The sequence below is a fragment of the Mus musculus genome, chromosome 14, assembly GCF_000001635.26.
Source record: "Mus musculus strain C57BL/6J chromosome 14, GRCm38.p6 C57BL/6J".
NCBI lineage: Eukaryota > Metazoa > Chordata > Mammalia > Rodentia > Muridae > Mus > Mus musculus.
Window position 1 is genome coordinate 101,887,905 of NC_000080.6, and position 17,183 is coordinate 101,905,087.

Consider the following 17,183-nt stretch of genomic DNA (forward strand, 5'->3'; position numbering starts at 1 on the left):
TTGCCCCTGGCTTGAAAGAGTCCATTAGAACATTCTGATGTGACATTGGACAAAAATATATTCTAATTGTGTCTGCGGGTTTTTATCATCATGTTTACCACTTTTGTGGCAGTCTTGCTGTGGTTTGATTTTATGTGTTTATCATATTTTGCAGTCTCTTTTTTTTTAATTGAGCTAAATATTTTCTGAAAACTATGTGATTGCAGATTTCATTTAAGTCGATTTTTGTGGTCATTCTAGGTTTTGTGAACTGTCAGTTTGTAGCATTTTTATTTATAAAGTTCAGTGCAAATTCCATTGAAATGCATGAGTCTGTCAAATTATTTGTTTGTAGTTGTGGCCATTTCTGTAAAACGAGCCACGTGGCTTCCTGATAGCTCTTCGGCTCGCTACAGGTGGGGAACGGGCAAATTTGACCAGGCTCAATACAGCGAATGGCCCTAAATCTAACTTAGCTCCTGGCAAGTGGAGGCCTTTTCTTATGAACTTGTTGGCTCAGAGTAAATTTAGAAAATGTTGATATATCGCTTCTCGGCCTTTTGGCTAAGATCAAGTGTAGAAAATGTTGATATTATTTGACCTTAGTTCGTTGACATAGGAGACGGACTAAAAGTTGATATACTTAAAAGTTGATATTTAAGAAGCAGCTAAGGGCAGCTGGTTCAGATTTGCCCATTTGCAGTTAAACTCAAGTTAAAGACGTCGAGTACTTAGAAGCGAACACCGCTGGAGAGAATGACCCTTTTTAATGTTTGGTTTTTTGGTTTCTTAGACTCTTTCAAAAGATCTATGGTGAGAATGGGTAAGTGTATGGTTCCCATTAAAAATAATCCCTCCTATCTGTTTGTCTCCTCTGTAACTCACCGCACCTCTGTCCTGGCATGTCACTAAATGAGTGCTGTGTGCAGTGCATGGGACGTCTACTTACTTTTTATTAACATTGCAACCCTATAGCAATATTTTTGTATCTAAATGCCCAATGCATGAACAGTTGTATAAAGCAGTATCATTTATTTATTTATTTATTTATTTATTTATTTATTTATTTTTGGCTGTATTAAAATTTAACTCCACCACTTTTTCTTTTTCATTTTCTTTTTTAATGTAATGACTGAAAGTCACAAAGCATCATGCTAAGACTACGCTCGTTTTGCTATATGATTCCTACAATACACTAAGCTTCTGGTTTCTTTTTGTTGAAGGTCTCCCCCATAAATTACGTCTTTGAGAGCCTGTGATAGGAAAAGATATGACTGCTTGCTTAATGTTAGAACTCAGGTAGCTGGCAGAATTCACACACTTAGCTCCTGAGGAATTTTATTAGTGGGCACAGTTAATAGTTTTAGGAGATATTTCCAAGATTCTTGATTACGGTAGAAATTTTACTGTAATGTAGCTGCCTATAAAGAACAAACTAGACTTTCAAAACTATAAAAAGTAATCTTGGTCATTTCCAATATTGTTACAAGAAATATATTTAAATTATTTCGCAGGTTTGGTCTACCGGTATTTAAAATTCAGTGGATAAACATGTCAATGTAATATAAATCTGATTGTCTCACGTGTTTTCCCAGTTCTAGACTATTTTAAGTTGTTATTCATTCTCAATGCAGTTTTACCTGGCTTTCTGTAACTGAAATCAATTGGTAATAGTTTTTGAGGAGGAGAGGTGAAGGACACTCAATATTTTAATCAGACTCAGGAGTTGTCCCCTTACCATAGTTTGTCTAATCTCTCTGAACCTCTAAGTTTAACGGTATTTAATAGTGTTAATAGTTTGGAAACTTTAGAAGCTACCAAGATTGTCAACAGAATTCACCGTAAGAACTCTAGATGTTGAAGACACGACTGAGGGATAGGCAGCTATTGCCGTTACCCTTCCCAGTGTGGCGTTTGAGGGGGAAGAAATTAGTTTTTGGCATAACCCTTCGATATCTGTTCATCAGTTCATTGCAGGAAAGCTGTTTTAACTTGATTTAAAATCCCCTTGAAGCTTCAAGCATCCTGACTAACTTTCATGAGGAATGTTCATTTGGCTTTGTAGCATAAACATATCTCTAAAATAGGTTACCAAAAGGGGGTCTAAAAATACCCAGAGAGTAAATACTTGGAGGTGTGTAGTAAGCATGTAACTACCTCTGACTTGGCCCTACCTGTTTTTTCTTAGAGTATCAGTTGTGATGTGACTTGAATTTCCCAGGGCAAGAGTGGGTTTCATGGTAGAATTCATGCCTAGCTTGCCCGAGGCTATAGGTTCGGTTCCCAGTACTATGCACCCACCCTTACCACAGACACCCATAAAGAAAATGTAAACATCCAACCTCAAAATGCTGAAGGATCTTTTTCTTAACTGTACCAGTCGGCAGCACATGCTTCCAGTCAGCACTTGCAAGTATTGGACTTGGTTGTATTGGTTATCAGCATTTGATTGAAAAGGCTATTTAAAAAAAAAAAATCCTCCTGTAGTGTTGGGCTAAGGTAACTATACAAATACAGCAAGATAATCAGTTAATTGAGACCAATGAATATTACATGACTTGTCTGATAATGGGGCCTCATGTGTCTTAGAAAATGCAGCTCTGTTTAGAAGCAGTTGTAAGGTTATTTAATTTCCCCCTTTTTCTCCTATTTTTTTTTTTTTGTCCAAGTTACCAGTGATTTCCTTACATTGATTTCTTGCAATGAGAGTAAAATATAAATTAAAAATGAGTTACCTATAGTGACTCCATTTTACATTTATGTTGAGTGAACTTTCTCTAAACATAATATAGTGGAAAAGTTTGTTACTTTGTAATTAGAAACTAACTGCCCATTCATTATATGAATGCTTTATTTGTGCTGCAGAGCAATTTGAAGAGGAATGTGTAGGGCTTTTTTTGTTTTGGGGTTTTTGTTTGTTTGTTTGTTTGTTTGAGTCCTTTGCCTATTAAATTCCAGCTTGCATTTTGTGCAGTTTTGGGCGCCTGCGCATGCTGTGTGTTTTACTAAGTTTTGGTTGGCATGCAATCCGTTATGTTTACTAAGATGCTTTGTGTGTGACTGTCAGTTCTCATGTGTGTGTCTTTGTGTTGCATGAATTTTCATTTGTTTGGTTTTATGAAGTTTGGGATCTGGTCATATATGATGATATAAGTGAGGTACTGACAACAGTTTATAAAAATATGTATAAACAATCTTTCAATGTAATAACCACTAAATCGGCTATTAGTATCACAAGAAAATAAATGCCAATTACATGTGAATTGATGGTCAAAGATTGCTAAGGCAGCTGTATTTTCCTTATAGAGCTTTGTCAAATGACTTTGTAGGATTATCAGGTCATAACAATCAGGACATCCGATCAAGGCAGGCAAAAGGGAGGTAGACAAGTGACCTGGGTTATTTTCTGAGGATTTTTTTTTTTTTTTGGCATGCTAGAGGACATCTAGGTATATCTAGAAATACTTTTCATATTACAGCCAAGTGTGTATGCTACACTTAGTACTTTGTAAATGCCCTGCAATACCCAGGCTAACCCTCTACAGGACATGATTTTCTGGCTGAAATGTCAATACTGTTTCCCAAATAAGTCCATCAATCTATAAATGAAAATTCTTTCTTATGCTCTTTTTTTTTTCTACTTGATAGTAATTTCAAAGTGTCACACATAGGTTTGAATACTGGCTATTCATCACAAAATTCTATAGTGTCTAATGAAAATATATGTTCACATAGATAAATTAGCATATCTATATTGCTTCCAAAGCTAGAGACCCTTAACTTAATTCTTTTTGAATTTCAATGAAGGCTATGAGTAAATTCACATTTAGGGAAAATGGTCTGATATTGGCTCTTTGGGCACTTCTGTTCTATGGACATCCATCTGCCAGTTTACTGAAGTTGGATTTTAGGATAACCCTTATTTCCAGCAGAAAGTGCCAGAAGCATCATATGCAATCAGGGGAGCACAAGGAAATTATACCTTTGTGATTCATAAAGATTTCTTCTTAAACTTCTTCCTGTCCTTCCCTAATACTATTCAATTAATTGGAAAGGCAAGACACTTGTTACACCTGGATTTGCAGGGAGCAAATATAAATGGAGATGTAACCCGGAGCCTTCCGAGTAAGGAAGTATAAGCCATTGTAGCAGGTAACTCTGAGAGAGCCGTGTGACTCACCTGTGCGTGGTCCCTGCTAGGCCTGTCCTCCAAGATCTCCCTGATGCTGTCTTCAGGGCTTATCTCACTTCTGGGAGGCAGACAGGGAGGTGTTATCTGCATTCCATAGATGTGGAGAAAGAGACCGAGATTGCGGCTTTCCCAAGCATGGAGGCTCTCAGGGAGTAGAACTGGGCTGGGACCGTGCCTCAGGAGAAAACTCACAGAGACTGCTTGGCAGCGCTGGGGCCACTCAAGGATCTCGTGAGACTCTGATGTCATGTGGTTAATGCTGGTAACGAAAGACTTCCATCATCTTTTGTACTCCAGAAGCTGTAGATGTTATCTCTGTGGTCTGGGGCAAACCCTTTTAACTTGAAGCAGTTTACAGAGTTAGTATCTACCAGATTCCATTCAGTCAGAACCTGCCTTAATAAGATTTGGTATATAGCACCCTGCTTTAAAAGTTACGCACCAGCATAGCCTTACCTAGGTATCCTACATTAGTAGACCAGGAGCTGGAGAAGGAAACTGACTCGTGTTCAGTGGGTGGAAACCCAGCTGGTCTGGAGCCCTCCCTCCTTGTCGCTTGCTGGAGCTTACAGAGACCGTTTCGGCCTGTGTTCTTGCTTTAATGGGGGTAACTTTATATACCCCCAGGAACAAACTGTGCTCACATTCCTGCCTATACAAAAAACTTGTCTACTGTAGCTCATGTTTGGCTCACTTTGTTCATGCTGTATGCGTCTGGGCTGCTGGACCCAGCTCAGTGCTCAGGCCCTCAGGGGAGAGAGGCCGGTGGTCTTACCTTTGACTGGCACACTGTGTGGGAACGTACACAGTAATGCTTCCCAGCCCAAGAGGAGGAAAATAAGGAAAGGAGCCATGGAAGGTTCTGGACTAGTTCAAGTTTCTTCTTCCCACAGAAAGTTTAGTGGCGTATCAAATCGTATTTTATTTTTGTTTTCTAGTTTATGCAGCCTCAGGTGTTACATATCCAACCCCTTCTTATGCCTTGGATCTGCGAATTCCCTTCTTCTTTCTATTGAATATTTTTGTTTTGACTCAAAAAGCCTCTTACCATGTAGGCATGGCTTCAGTGAGTTTATATTCTCAAATTCACATGATTGAACTTGGGTATGGAGTTATACCTAGTAAATTATACATATATAGATTGACATGTTTTTGTATAGCTATAGTCTATATGTAATTGATTCCCTACTAAGTCTGTACAGTACTATAAAACTTGGAGAGCAGTCATGCTTTCCCACAGAGTCGATTTGGATTTTCTGCTTGACTATGCTCAGCGTTATCTCATTCTTAGCACAGATACTGAGTGTATCTGCATGCATGGTACTGCACTCTCGTTTCCTTTCCAAGAAGCATATGGCTTGTGAGAGAGATGATCTAGGCATGCCTGTGCATACTATATAAGATGACACCAGGAATTAGTAAACATGAGAAATACTATAGCTAAAGTACTAGAGCGGGTGAGAGAAAGGCAGTCCACTTTTCACATGGAAGAACCACGAAGACTGCATGCAAGTGGTAGAACACGATCTAGATTAGATTAGATCATTGACTGAATGTGTTTATGGAGTATGCACTATGGACTGGGCTTTGTTTTAAGCCTAGTAATCTATAAGCAAACTGTAAGATGTAATGTCTGAAAATCTTACAGGACCCAGCACGTAATAGGGAAATAAGAATGTCTTAGATGCCAGTGAATGTCCAAGGAAAAGAGGTCTGGGGTTGGGGTCAGCCCAAAGAGACAGGCATTTGCAGGATGGAAGGAAGGAAACACTGAATCCCATTTAAGTGGATACCTGGAAGTGAAGAGAAGTCATGTAGCTAGATGAAACGTATTCTGAGCAGATGGAAGAACAAGGAGAGAAGCAAGATGGGTGAGCATAAGGAAGACAACCACTTGGCAGGAGAGTGAGGCAGAGTGTTAGAAATGAGTGTGGAAAGGCAGCAAGGGGCCAGGTTGTTTCAGACCTCAAAGGTCTTGAAGATTCTACTTAGAACTTTGATGGGAAAAAGAAACTCAAGTGTAGCGGTCGTTGAGTAAACCGTACCTGCGCAGGAGCTATCTGGATTCCTGAATGAAAGTCACACACACACACACACACACACACACACACACACACACACACACACACACACACACAAAGGCTAGGTACTCCTAAACCTTCCCCTGGCCACTTACTGGAATTCTTACATGGCTGGTTGGCTTTCCCTCCTGCAGCTCTTAGGTCCCATCCTTCTCCCCCGAATCATGGCGATTCTCTGGCTTCCTTTCTCCCAGTTCCTAGCCTGTGCAAATTTAAAGGTCCTGCTTCAGTCTCTCTGTCCAGCCATTGGTTGTTGGCTCTTTATTGACCCATCAAAAACCAATCGGGGACAAGGACGGTCAGCGCTGTACAGGCAGATTCCTGATTTTGGGGGCTGGATTAATTCAAAGCATTGGAGCCCACGTTTGGAGCTGAGTGTCCCATGACCCGACCGTGACCTAGAAACCTGCTCTTTGGAGCATGTTGAGCTGGATGGTGGAAGCCGACAGATCTTTGGGATTCTCCAAGTGGATGATGTGGTGACAGTGTTGATCAGTCTGATGATGGGGAGGAGGTTAGAAGTTGTTGGATCCTAGAAAAAGAGACCAGATGAATTATGAATGAAATAAGTGTCTTGACAGTAAGAGAGCAACCTGGGTGACTTCAGGAATTTTGAACCTAACAGTGGAAGGATGGAGTTGACCTTAACTGAGATGAGGAAAACAGGTGGTGAGCAGGCGACCGTAGAGAGAGAGCTTAGCCATGATTGTGAGTGGTATTTTGAAAGACAGAGAGGCACCAGCCAAGGGCTTTTGAGTTGGAGGGAGCATTTGAGGGAAGCCTTCTCCAGTGATAATGTAAGCAGCTGGTTTGGAAATGCAGGGGAGGGTTGTGCTCGACCTAGACTGCTGGCAGTCTGAATGGAAAGAAAGCCGCATTAAATGAGAAGATAAGTAATTGAAAGTGAGGAGAAACAAAAGTGGAAAGTGGTTCTTAGCTTTCAAATGTGGATGGCTGGGGCGCAGGGACCACCATTAACCATCACCAAGGAAAAGCAGCTTGAGATTGGCTGTATCAGCAGTAACAACATGTCTGCTGAGGCCCAGTTTAAAAAAAAAAGTCTTTTTCAGATAACATTTCAGCAGGTCCCTATTCAAGCATAAGTGCGTATTCACAAGTCATTGGAAATGAGTCAAAGAGGGGCAGATTCCTGGCTGGAGCCTCCAGAGGCATTTGCTTAGTAGTTACAACTGTATTCCTGAACCAGCTCAGAGTAGATTTAGAAAAAAAAAAAAAAAGTGATAGTAGATCTGGGGAGAATACAAAACGTAGGTGCCCAAGGATATAGTAATATAAGTAATATATGTTTAGTTACAATGTAATTAAGCTCAGAATACAATAAAGAGGATTTCAGCTAGCCCACCTTTTAAATTCTCTCTCAGACTCTCTCATTGCTCTCAGGGATGAGCTGGCCCCAGCCTTCCTGAGAGGTCTTTCTCATCAGTGTGGTCTACACAGGGGTAGTAGTCACTTCCCAACTCGGCCACTAACTCTCTTGTAAGCAGTCTCTTTACTACAAGGGAGCAAGCTTTATACTCTCCGAGAGTTCGAAGTCTGTTAGAAGATCGTTTCTTTACAATGGTCTTTAAAATATGTAGCAGTAATGGGGGGAAAAGGTTTTGAAACCCTCCACTCTTGGCTTTATTGCCTGATTGCACATATCCGTATACAGGGGCCACAAGTCGTGAACTCTGCCTGATCAAGGAGAGGGTAACAGAGGTGGTTCTGATGGGCTGTGGGAACGCCTCATGGTCTTCTGTGAATGGGTCCAGCTGCACAGCAGCAGAGTAGATCTTAGAGAATGGTTGAGCACATTGTTTCATGGTGTTGAACTTGAGGAGAAAATATCAGGTAGTCACTAAATTATTTAGTAAGGGCCTGATAAAAAGAAAAAGAAAAAAAAAAAAAAACAGCCAAACTTGTACTAGGTTATCTTTGAGGGGATATGGACAAAACAGACAAACTCAGACAGGTGTTAATGACGTTTCCCCCCAAGATAATTTTAGAGTTGACCCCTCTAAATACAAGCACCGGATTACCACTTTTAGAACTGTTCAAGGTTATTTTGACTACTTTGTGGAAAAGAAAAAAAGAAGCGTCTCACATGTGAGTTGGACACCAGGCTCTTGTTTCCGAGCTTTGGAAAAAACACCATTTATCGGTGTGGCGCTATTTCAGGGACACTATCAGTGAAGCATCTGGGTAGGGCAGAAGATATTTCGGTGGAATTTCTAACTATAAGCCCAGTCTTCATGTGAACCCTCAGGCCAGCTGCGAGAACCTTTGTGACTGTGGGTGTTTCTGTGACAGGAGCAAGTCCATGAGCGATGTCAGCGCAGAGGATGTTCAGAACCTGCGTCAGGTGCGCTACGAGGAGATGCAGAAAATAAAATCCCAGCTGAAAGAACAAGATCAGAAATGGCAGGATGTGAGTATTCTACCACGAGGGCGGGCTGCATGTCTTGCTTCTCTTCAGAGGAAGTCTGGGTACTAAAGAGACAGTTTTCCTTGCTATTCTAGATTCAGTACTGTAGAGAATGAGACCAAAGTTCTGTCCTATGTCTTAAAGACCACTGTCAAATATAGAAGTGTGCTTATCTTCTAAGAGACTGTGAGTTCTCAAAGAGCGTGAGGTTTCTTCCTAGCAGGAGAGTGAGCTGCTTACTGGAGGGAGTGGCTGGGTTGAGGTATGATGGCTAATTGTACCTCTGCTAGACAAAAGAGCATTGCTCAAGATTGAGATGGGAGAGGAACAGGATGTGAAGCTCTGATCTTGGCATTAGTGGGGAGAGTTCTCAACGTTACCTTGGAGACCAGGATGAAATATAACTCAGAGTAATATTTTGGTTGAAGTCAGGATCTAGTGTGATTCAACATTAACCATTTCTGTAGAGCTGGCCTATACGATTGTTCATATGGACATAGACTTAACCTTTATCTCGATCTTAAAGAATGACTTCATCAGTTGGATGAAGCAGTTATTGCAAGCTGTAGGAGTGTAAAGGGCTGTAATTGGTAATCGTCTCCCCAAACCCAAAGAACTTGGAAGGCTGCATAGTAAGAGCGTTGAGTAACAACATGAGCAAAACCATCAGAGAAAGTCAGTGCTGATGTACAAAGGCACTACTCTGCTACAATGTAGTGAGTGTCCTCTTATTTGAAAGTTGACTGAATGAACACAGGCCTCAGGGGTGATTCCATGTTAGGGTGCTTGCCTCATTGGTGTGCTGCACCCCTGCAAAACCCAGCAAAGAGCTCAGCATCACTTGACCAACTCACGCAATGAGTTTGGATAAAGTAAATATCAAGGTGGGCTACATATCAGGGGAGACGCAGAGGAATATTTGGGTCACTTTTTTTCTTTTTGGGAAAAGAGTTCGTATTGGTTTCAGGTTTCAGGACAGTGGGAGAGGCCCTGGGTGGCCCCCAAGTTTAGTAGGCAGACTTACTTTCCAAGCCCTGGGTGTGTGGAGTGAGATCTGGTTTGGTCTGAGAACTTGGCTATCCTTCCCTTTGGACTGGAATTTCTCTTGGAATCCTCACTACGGTGTTTCTCTGGTTTGGAAATGGAGAAATATTTGTTGCATTCAAAATGTGTCAATCCCCGAGTGTCACAAGTGGCTTGCGTGCCTAGGGATAATTGGAAACCTGCATTAGGTACATTGTCCTGGCTGCTTTTGAACATGTTTCTGGAGATGTGGGAAGCAAGTGTGGGCTTATGACTACATTATGTTCCCTGTTGTTCCCTCCCAGGTGAACTTGATTCTCTGAACCTAATGGGTATCCCCTATAATCTGCAATTCCACCTTCTGTAGGGAAGAACTGTGTTTTTGTTTGTTTGTTTGTTTTGTTTTGTTTTGTTTTTTCCTTTAGGCCATTCTCCTTGGCAGACCTACCACACAAGGCACTGATCTTTATGTATAGTCTACCTTATCGAGAGGAACCACATCTTATGCATCTTTGTTTCTGGGGCTTGAACTAGATGGAACACTCACTTGAGCTAGACTGTTCCAGAGACTTTTCTGTCCCTCTTATCAGGGTACACATGTGAATCAGGGGTTTGGGGTGCTATGAAATTGAATTTGAAATATTTCCCGGCCAATCAGATCTAGTACCTAATTGCAAGCATTTAGCATTCTTTGAGAAATAGACATTGATGTGATACTTTCTAGGATAACAAAAGTGAGATCCCTCTTATTAGGTCAGGTTTTTCCGGCAGACACATGAGATAAAGGCTTGGTACAGAAACACTGGCTATAAAAAGCAAAATTAGGCCACCTTGGCACAAGTGGGAGTGAACGGTTTCAGCATTGTAATGGGATACTCCAGCATGCTCTTGCTGCAAGGAAAGGGCGTGTAGAAATTCAGGTATGACCAGGCTGATGTGATTTCTTGCTCAGGACCTTGCAAAATGGAAAAACCGCCGGAAGAGTTACACTTCAGATCTGCAGAAGAAAAAGGAAGAGAGGGAAGAGATTGAGAAGCAGGCACTGGAGAAGTCTGACCGCAGCTCCAAGACATTTAGGGAAATGCTGCAGGACAGGTAAAGAGCTGGACACCCCTTGTGTTTGGAGAGCCCAGTGCTGGGAACACAGGCTTTGTATGTGGTGGGGATGTGTAGTCTCCAGTTTTAAACTGTAATCATATATGTGCCGTAGCAGTCAGGGCTTTGAAGTGTTAAAATAATGTGGCAGAATTAGTGATCCGAGTTAACAAAAGAAAATACTACTTAACATTGCTGAGGGGTATTTGTACGCTCTTCTATAGAACGAGGAGATATTCTCAGTATTTGAAAACAACAACAACAAAAAAAAACCCACTGAATTTCTCAATTTAAAGTGAGTTTAAAGATGGGGTAGTCAAGTAAAATAAACCTTTACCTTCAAATGGATTTTGTGAACTCTAACAATTCCTCGTTGAATTGTAGTGGTAGAGGCTAAGTTAGATTTTTAAGGAAGTCCATGCAAGTGTGGATGTGTGGGTTTGTTTATTCTCTGAGTTGTAAAAGCAGGATAAAAGTGAAATTTCCACTTCCATGAGTGAGAAGTTAACTGTGTGGCTCTGGGGGAGATTGGTAGATCAGAGAGAAAGCAAATATGCTTTCAAAATAATGTCACAAAGGCAATATGCCAGCAGGTGAAATTAAACAAAGCTCCTTTGTGTCCAAAATGCCAATGATGAAGAGCTCCATTCACCTCTGTACAGAGGTTAGCCCGGGGGTGGGGCAGAGACTCCCTCCCAACTGCCAGATGAAGCTGTTTCATCAATTCTCTGTAAGTATGGATAATAAGCTTGAATCTATTATAATTGCCCATGGGGATTCTGTCAAGCTCCGTGAACTGGCCGGATCTCTATAAAAGCTCATGTCTTTGGTGCTATTATTTTTATCAATACATTATGAACTTTATAAAGCAAAACTTGGCAGAATCAGATTGGTCGTCAGCCACCTAAAGCATTTTGAAAGACATAAATTTGTAGCTAAAAACCTGTGACTAATCAAGTGTTAAACCTTCTTTATTTTATTATTACAACCTTTTATGATTAAAAAAACCCATTTGAAGCTGGGCGTGGTGGCGCACGCCTTTAATCCCAGCACTCGGGAGGCAGAGGCGGGCAGATTTCTGAGTTCGAGGCCAGCCTGGTCTACAAAGTGAGTTCCAGGACAGCCAGGGCTATACAGAGAAATCGTGTCTCGAAAAAAACCAAAAAAAAAAAAAAAAAAAAAAAAGTACCCATTTGAGACTCTCCTTGATAAAAGGTCAGATCAGTTTCTTAGCTGATGCTTAAAAATTCTGCATAATCCCATTAGTGTTGTTGCTGATTTTTGTGTTCACTTTACATTTTAGTCATTATCTTACCCCATCTGGGGTCAAATGCATAACTCTGTCGTAATGGCACATTTCTCTTTGCCCAGGGAATCTCGAGGTTCTACAGTTACGTCTTGGAGGAGGACCTATTCCTCTGATGACATCCTCGATGATGGAGTGCTCCCTCCTACAGTGACTCTGTCAGAAACTAGTTACCAGAGCGAGAGACTAGAAGATGAGGCAAGAGCGCATCCTGCTGAGATGCCCAAAGAAGATTCCACAACATTTGCAAATAGAGAGGACAGTGTAGTAGCTGAGACTCAGCTTGCTTCTCACAGTCCTGAAGAGCAACGTCTGGCCCCTTCTCCTTCTGAGGAACCGCGCCAGGCCTCTGGATCTTCTGCAGAACCGCACCAGGCCCCGTTGCTGTCCACAGAACCACGCCGGACCCCTTTGCCTTCCGAGGAACCACACCAGGCCTCTCTATCTTCTACACTACAGCGTCCATCCTCACTCTCTTCTCAGCAGTCATGGAGTACAAGAGCAGAGTCCACTCGGATTTCAGCTTCTCTCCCTAGAAGTTACCAGAGAACCGATACAGCCAGGTTAACATCTGTGGTCACAGCGAGACCTTTTGGCACATCTTCAAGGGGAATCTCCTCACTGCCCAGATCCTACACGGTAAAAATGCCCTAGGTTTCTTTAATCTGCCCCTGAGCACAATGAGTTGGGGGAGCTTGCACAGAGGCTGAGTTGGGCACAGATACTAGATGTATAAAATGTAGATGATGTCCATAAACAACTTTCACGACAATTTAGATCTAGTAAAAACGAGTGATTAGATTTTAAAGAACAGATAAGATACATTTTAAGGCAGAACATTTGGGTTTTTTTTTCTTGTCATATTTTTTGATTCTGAAGTATTAGGTTGGACTTTATGAAACTACCAGCAGTCATCTTTGACCTATAGTACTGAAGTTTTACATGGCTCTTGTTAAATGTTCTCAGAGTTATATTTGTAAGGTTTTTTACCCTATCCTTCCTTCCTACCTTAGAACTTGATGACTGAGTATACTTTTAAAAAAAAATGTCCACTTGTATCTCTAATAGGGGTTGGCACGTGTGGGACATGTTAGAATTATGTAAATGAAGTAGCATGGTCTGAATATTTAAAGGTCATGGTTCTGTTGGTTCTACCCATCTATACTTCAGATCTTAAAATCCTGACATACACATGAGATGAATTATGGCTTAAATAAATTAGTGTTTGAGGTGAGAAAAGCCTGCCTAAATCATCCAGGAAATCCCCGAACAGCCTACTAAAAAAAAAAAAAAAAAAAAAAAAAATATATGACAACTCCTAAGATGCAAGGCATTTCCATCATTTGATAAGAGATAAAGATAAACACTAGCAATGGGTGTAGAAAAACAAGTCGGTCATCTCAACGCAAAGGAATTCACTAAAGCACAAAGAAAACAGGTTTAACCTCGTGTTTAGCATGAGGACAAAGGTAAACAAATTTTTCCCTCATTGGACTTAGAAATATTTTAAATGTTCAAACTACGTGGTGTTACCAAGGCTGAAAGGCAGGCGTCTGTTTTCTTCATAAAGATGACAGGCAGGTACTGCAGATATAAAACCTTTGACCCAGTGAGTTTTTGGAGTGTCTGGGCTATAAAATAAAAGCTCCGTTTAAAAAGGCATGCTCCAGTTGGTCGCAGTGCTTTGGGGGAGTGATGGATAGCTCGAAAGAATTTAAGTAGCTATCAAATAGAGAAATGATTGATATCCACACTCTGGGATGTCTGACAATTCAAAGAGCTAGTTTGGAGTTGTATCTTTTGACTTGCAGTGATGTGAACAAACATAGGGAATTTTAGAAATCTATACATAATGACGCTTTTATCAGAGCATGTGTTTCTGTGCACGTGGATATTTCGTAGTGTGAAGGAACACACTCCAGGCCTTTGACAGGAGTTACCTTGCTGTGGCACACATGTGTCACTTTAGTGGCTTTAAAATATTAATAAGTCTGTTAAAAAAAAACTGATCCTAAGGCTAGCAGAATATTGAGTTTAAAATGATGTGTCCTAATTTAGATGGATGATGGCTGGAAATACAACGGAGATGTTGAAGTTGTCAAGAGAGAGCAACTCGATTTGGGCAGAGCCACTGGCCCGAAGCCTGACTCCAGCCACTTTATTTCGGGCTCAGCCAGTGAGAAGGAGGTCATAGCCACAGAAGATGTGGCAAGCTTGTCCTCTCCCACACTCCCTTCCTCATCTCTCTCCCACGACCGGGCAGTCTCTTCCAAAGCCACGTTCTCATCAATGTCTGGTTTGGATTCAGTGTCTGACTCTGGAGAAGGAAGAGGCTCACCATTGAGGGAAGTTTCCAGGTCCCTGGTAAGTTTTGGAGGGTTCTGAGCCATGTGGCTCAGATACTTCAAGATTTTAATCTGGAAACAGTTGTTTCAGCCTTTGGCTTTACAGTACAGGTTGCTATTTATATTACACAAAAATATAGTATGGTCTATTTTTAACAGAGTGTGGGGGCAGTCGGTCCCTTCCAGCTTTTAGTTTGTAAATCCCAGACAACCTTCATGAGCTGTGTCTCTAGAAACATGGTAGACCAGTCTCTTGGAGGGTTTGCCTTAAGTTTTTATTATTCACGTTTCTCCAGTTTTCTGCTGCAGACCATTAATGTATGTGTGAGTAAGCAAAGCCCTTCTCTGTGGAAATCAGCCAGCTGCAAAGAGATTGTCCCATTTAGTGGATGCTTGTCTCTGTGGACACAGCATTTTGTTATAGTGTAAATTTTTGGTGGCTTCTCCTACAAATTTGTACTTCAGAATGGCAGCATTTGCTTTTACTCCTGTCTCTCAGTGAGATCAGTGAGGCTTGGTTAGAGCTTGACACCTGCGATTCTGAACATTTGAACTCCAAATAAAACATAGCGGATTACAAACAAATGGAATACTTGTAATGTTTCCTGTTTAAAACCCTAACAGATGGCTTTCAACAGAATTATTAGATGATAGATGTTTTCCGGTCTACACGTAAAAACCACTAAAAGTCTTTGTCAAGCAAACAAAGCTTCTACAAAAAAAAAAAAAAAAAAAAAAACAAACAACAACAACAACAACAAAAAACCCAAAACATATACACACACAAAAGAACAAAACTTAACAACACTTACGTTAAGCAACTTGCTAGCTGTATAAGTCCCTTTACATAGAGGCATTTTTTTGATTGTTGGCCTGGTCCCTAAATCCTTGTTAGTCTTACTGGAGCATAGTTATTTTCCAAGTCAAAAGATAAAATGTCACTTGAATATGTGAATAAAGGAGATTTATGTGAAATAGTTTTACATAGCATATTTATTTAGGTTTATTAGATTTTTAATTGTATAAGAAAATAAAAAAAAAAAAGTCAGCCTCCCTCCCTGTCTCCAGGTTATGATACTTACTTTGTATCTGGGAAATATGAAGGATACAAGAAAAAAAAATCCATGATGAATATGTTGTTCAGAAATAATCGGTGTTAGCACTTACATAACTTTTTGTTTTGTTTTTGTTTGGTGATAGGTGTTTTCTGGTTCCTGTTGTTTAGCTATTTTTCCTGTATATATTTTCAAATATATCTCTAAGACAAAATTTTTCAGCCTGTAAAAACCATCAGTTATAAATTGCAAATATATTTTAAAGGAAATAGGAATTTATGGTCATCATTACATGTCTCAATGGATGAGAACTGTGCCTCTGGTACTACACGGGGACTGAAAGATATCAATAGGTGAATATAAAACCAGAGGCAAGGTGTCTCTTGTCCTATGGATTTGTACATTGTCTTCCCGCTGTCAAAAATCAAATGTAACAAAACAGCTTGACTAATGTGCTGCCTGCTACGTGCTGGGCCCTCCTTCAAGGTGACAGCTGGCAAACTGCACCCATGGATTAGGGAAAAAAGGCCATGTGTGGTGTGTGTCTGGGTGTGTCTTCTGCTCTGGCAACTGCAAGAAGCCCAGATGAACCTGGCTTGTTCCAGGTTTCATCACAGTGGATTTATGCTGTCATCATTAGGTTTGAAGCCTAATTCTGCCGTGGAGGATTTGGCTGCATTTAACCATTGGAGCTAGTGGAGTTCTTGAGCAGTCGTGTATTTCCTATGGTGACTTGCTTGTCTCTATTTGGACTATCTATTTCTATGCTACCAGGAGAGCATCTTGTGGAGCTGGCTGACTCCAGAGAGGCTGTGTGTGCCCAACACAGCTGATGAGTGTCAGGGTCCTTGTACATCAGTCTGTGCAAATTTGTGCCCAAATCTCTCTCTATAACTCTAGATGTTCACAGGGAAGAAACTCTGAGTGGCTGAACACCTTGATGCTTTGGTAGCTTTGGGAAAACATGTTCTTTTGGTTTCTCTCTTCATTCCCCTGTGCTTCTGCTACTAAAGGCCTTATACTTTTGTCTCTAGGATCTCCCATGTAATGACCCTGTTCAATCTCAGTTGCCACTGTTCCAATGCAGGACCTTTTCCTGTCCATGTAGATGGTTAGAAGTAGCCTCATGTGTGTTTGTTCTGACTCAGTAATTTTGCTGTTCTAGACTCTGCTGAAGCATTCTATCCTTTGAATGAAGTTCAGAGAACTCAGTAGAGTAATGGTGTTCTTCATAAATGAGTTCAGAGTCCCTTCATCATACCTCCGTATGAACATGTTGAATGAGCACGTGCTGTATTGAATGGGCTAGGCAGGCTTCACAGGGTTATATGAGTAAACTCTTTCCTCAGCCCAGTGATGTCAGCACCATCACTTTTAGTCTCACCTACAGAGAACTGAAAGCATAGATGGTCACACTATCTTTTCAAGGTCATCCATGGCACTAAGTACTGGGGTTGGGATCTGAACTCAGAGTTTTATCCTAGATTGCCTACCTCTTACTACATCAGGGAAAGAGAGGTGCCTAAGAAAGCTAGTTTTGTTTGGGCACATCAGATACGTTAGTCATTACTCTTCTCTATTTGAAGATGTTTACTCTGCTTATCTCTGTTGAATGCCTTTCAAGTTCTTCAAAGCTGGGTAAAACCACCTCTTTCATGATCCCTGTGTTTTATCTTCCTGAT

The 17,183-nt window shown here is 41.0% G+C and overlaps 1 protein-coding gene and 1 pseudogene across 23 annotated transcripts in view; both read left to right on the forward strand.

Annotated features, from left to right (window-relative positions):
- Lmo7 (LIM domain only 7) overlaps window positions 1-17,183 on the forward strand; it is a 204,781-nt gene that overhangs the window by 157,977 nt on the left and 29,621 nt on the right. For 21 of the 23 annotated variants that reach the window (NM_201529.2, XM_006519176.3, XM_030247869.1 and 18 more), the window contains 5 exons: window positions 773-802; window positions 8,563-8,680; window positions 10,653-10,795; window positions 12,167-12,740; window positions 14,160-14,465. In NM_201529.2, the coding sequence (NP_963287.2) occupies window positions 773-802; window positions 8,563-8,680; window positions 10,653-10,795; window positions 12,167-12,740; window positions 14,160-14,465 (1,171 nt within the window). The remainder of the gene's footprint in view (window positions 1-772; window positions 803-8,562; window positions 8,681-10,652; window positions 10,796-12,166; window positions 12,741-14,159; window positions 14,466-17,183) is intronic. The other 2 variants (XM_006519189.3, XM_006519190.3) reach the window with 1 other exon arrangement.
- Window positions 524-657, forward strand: Gm52170 (annotated as a pseudogene).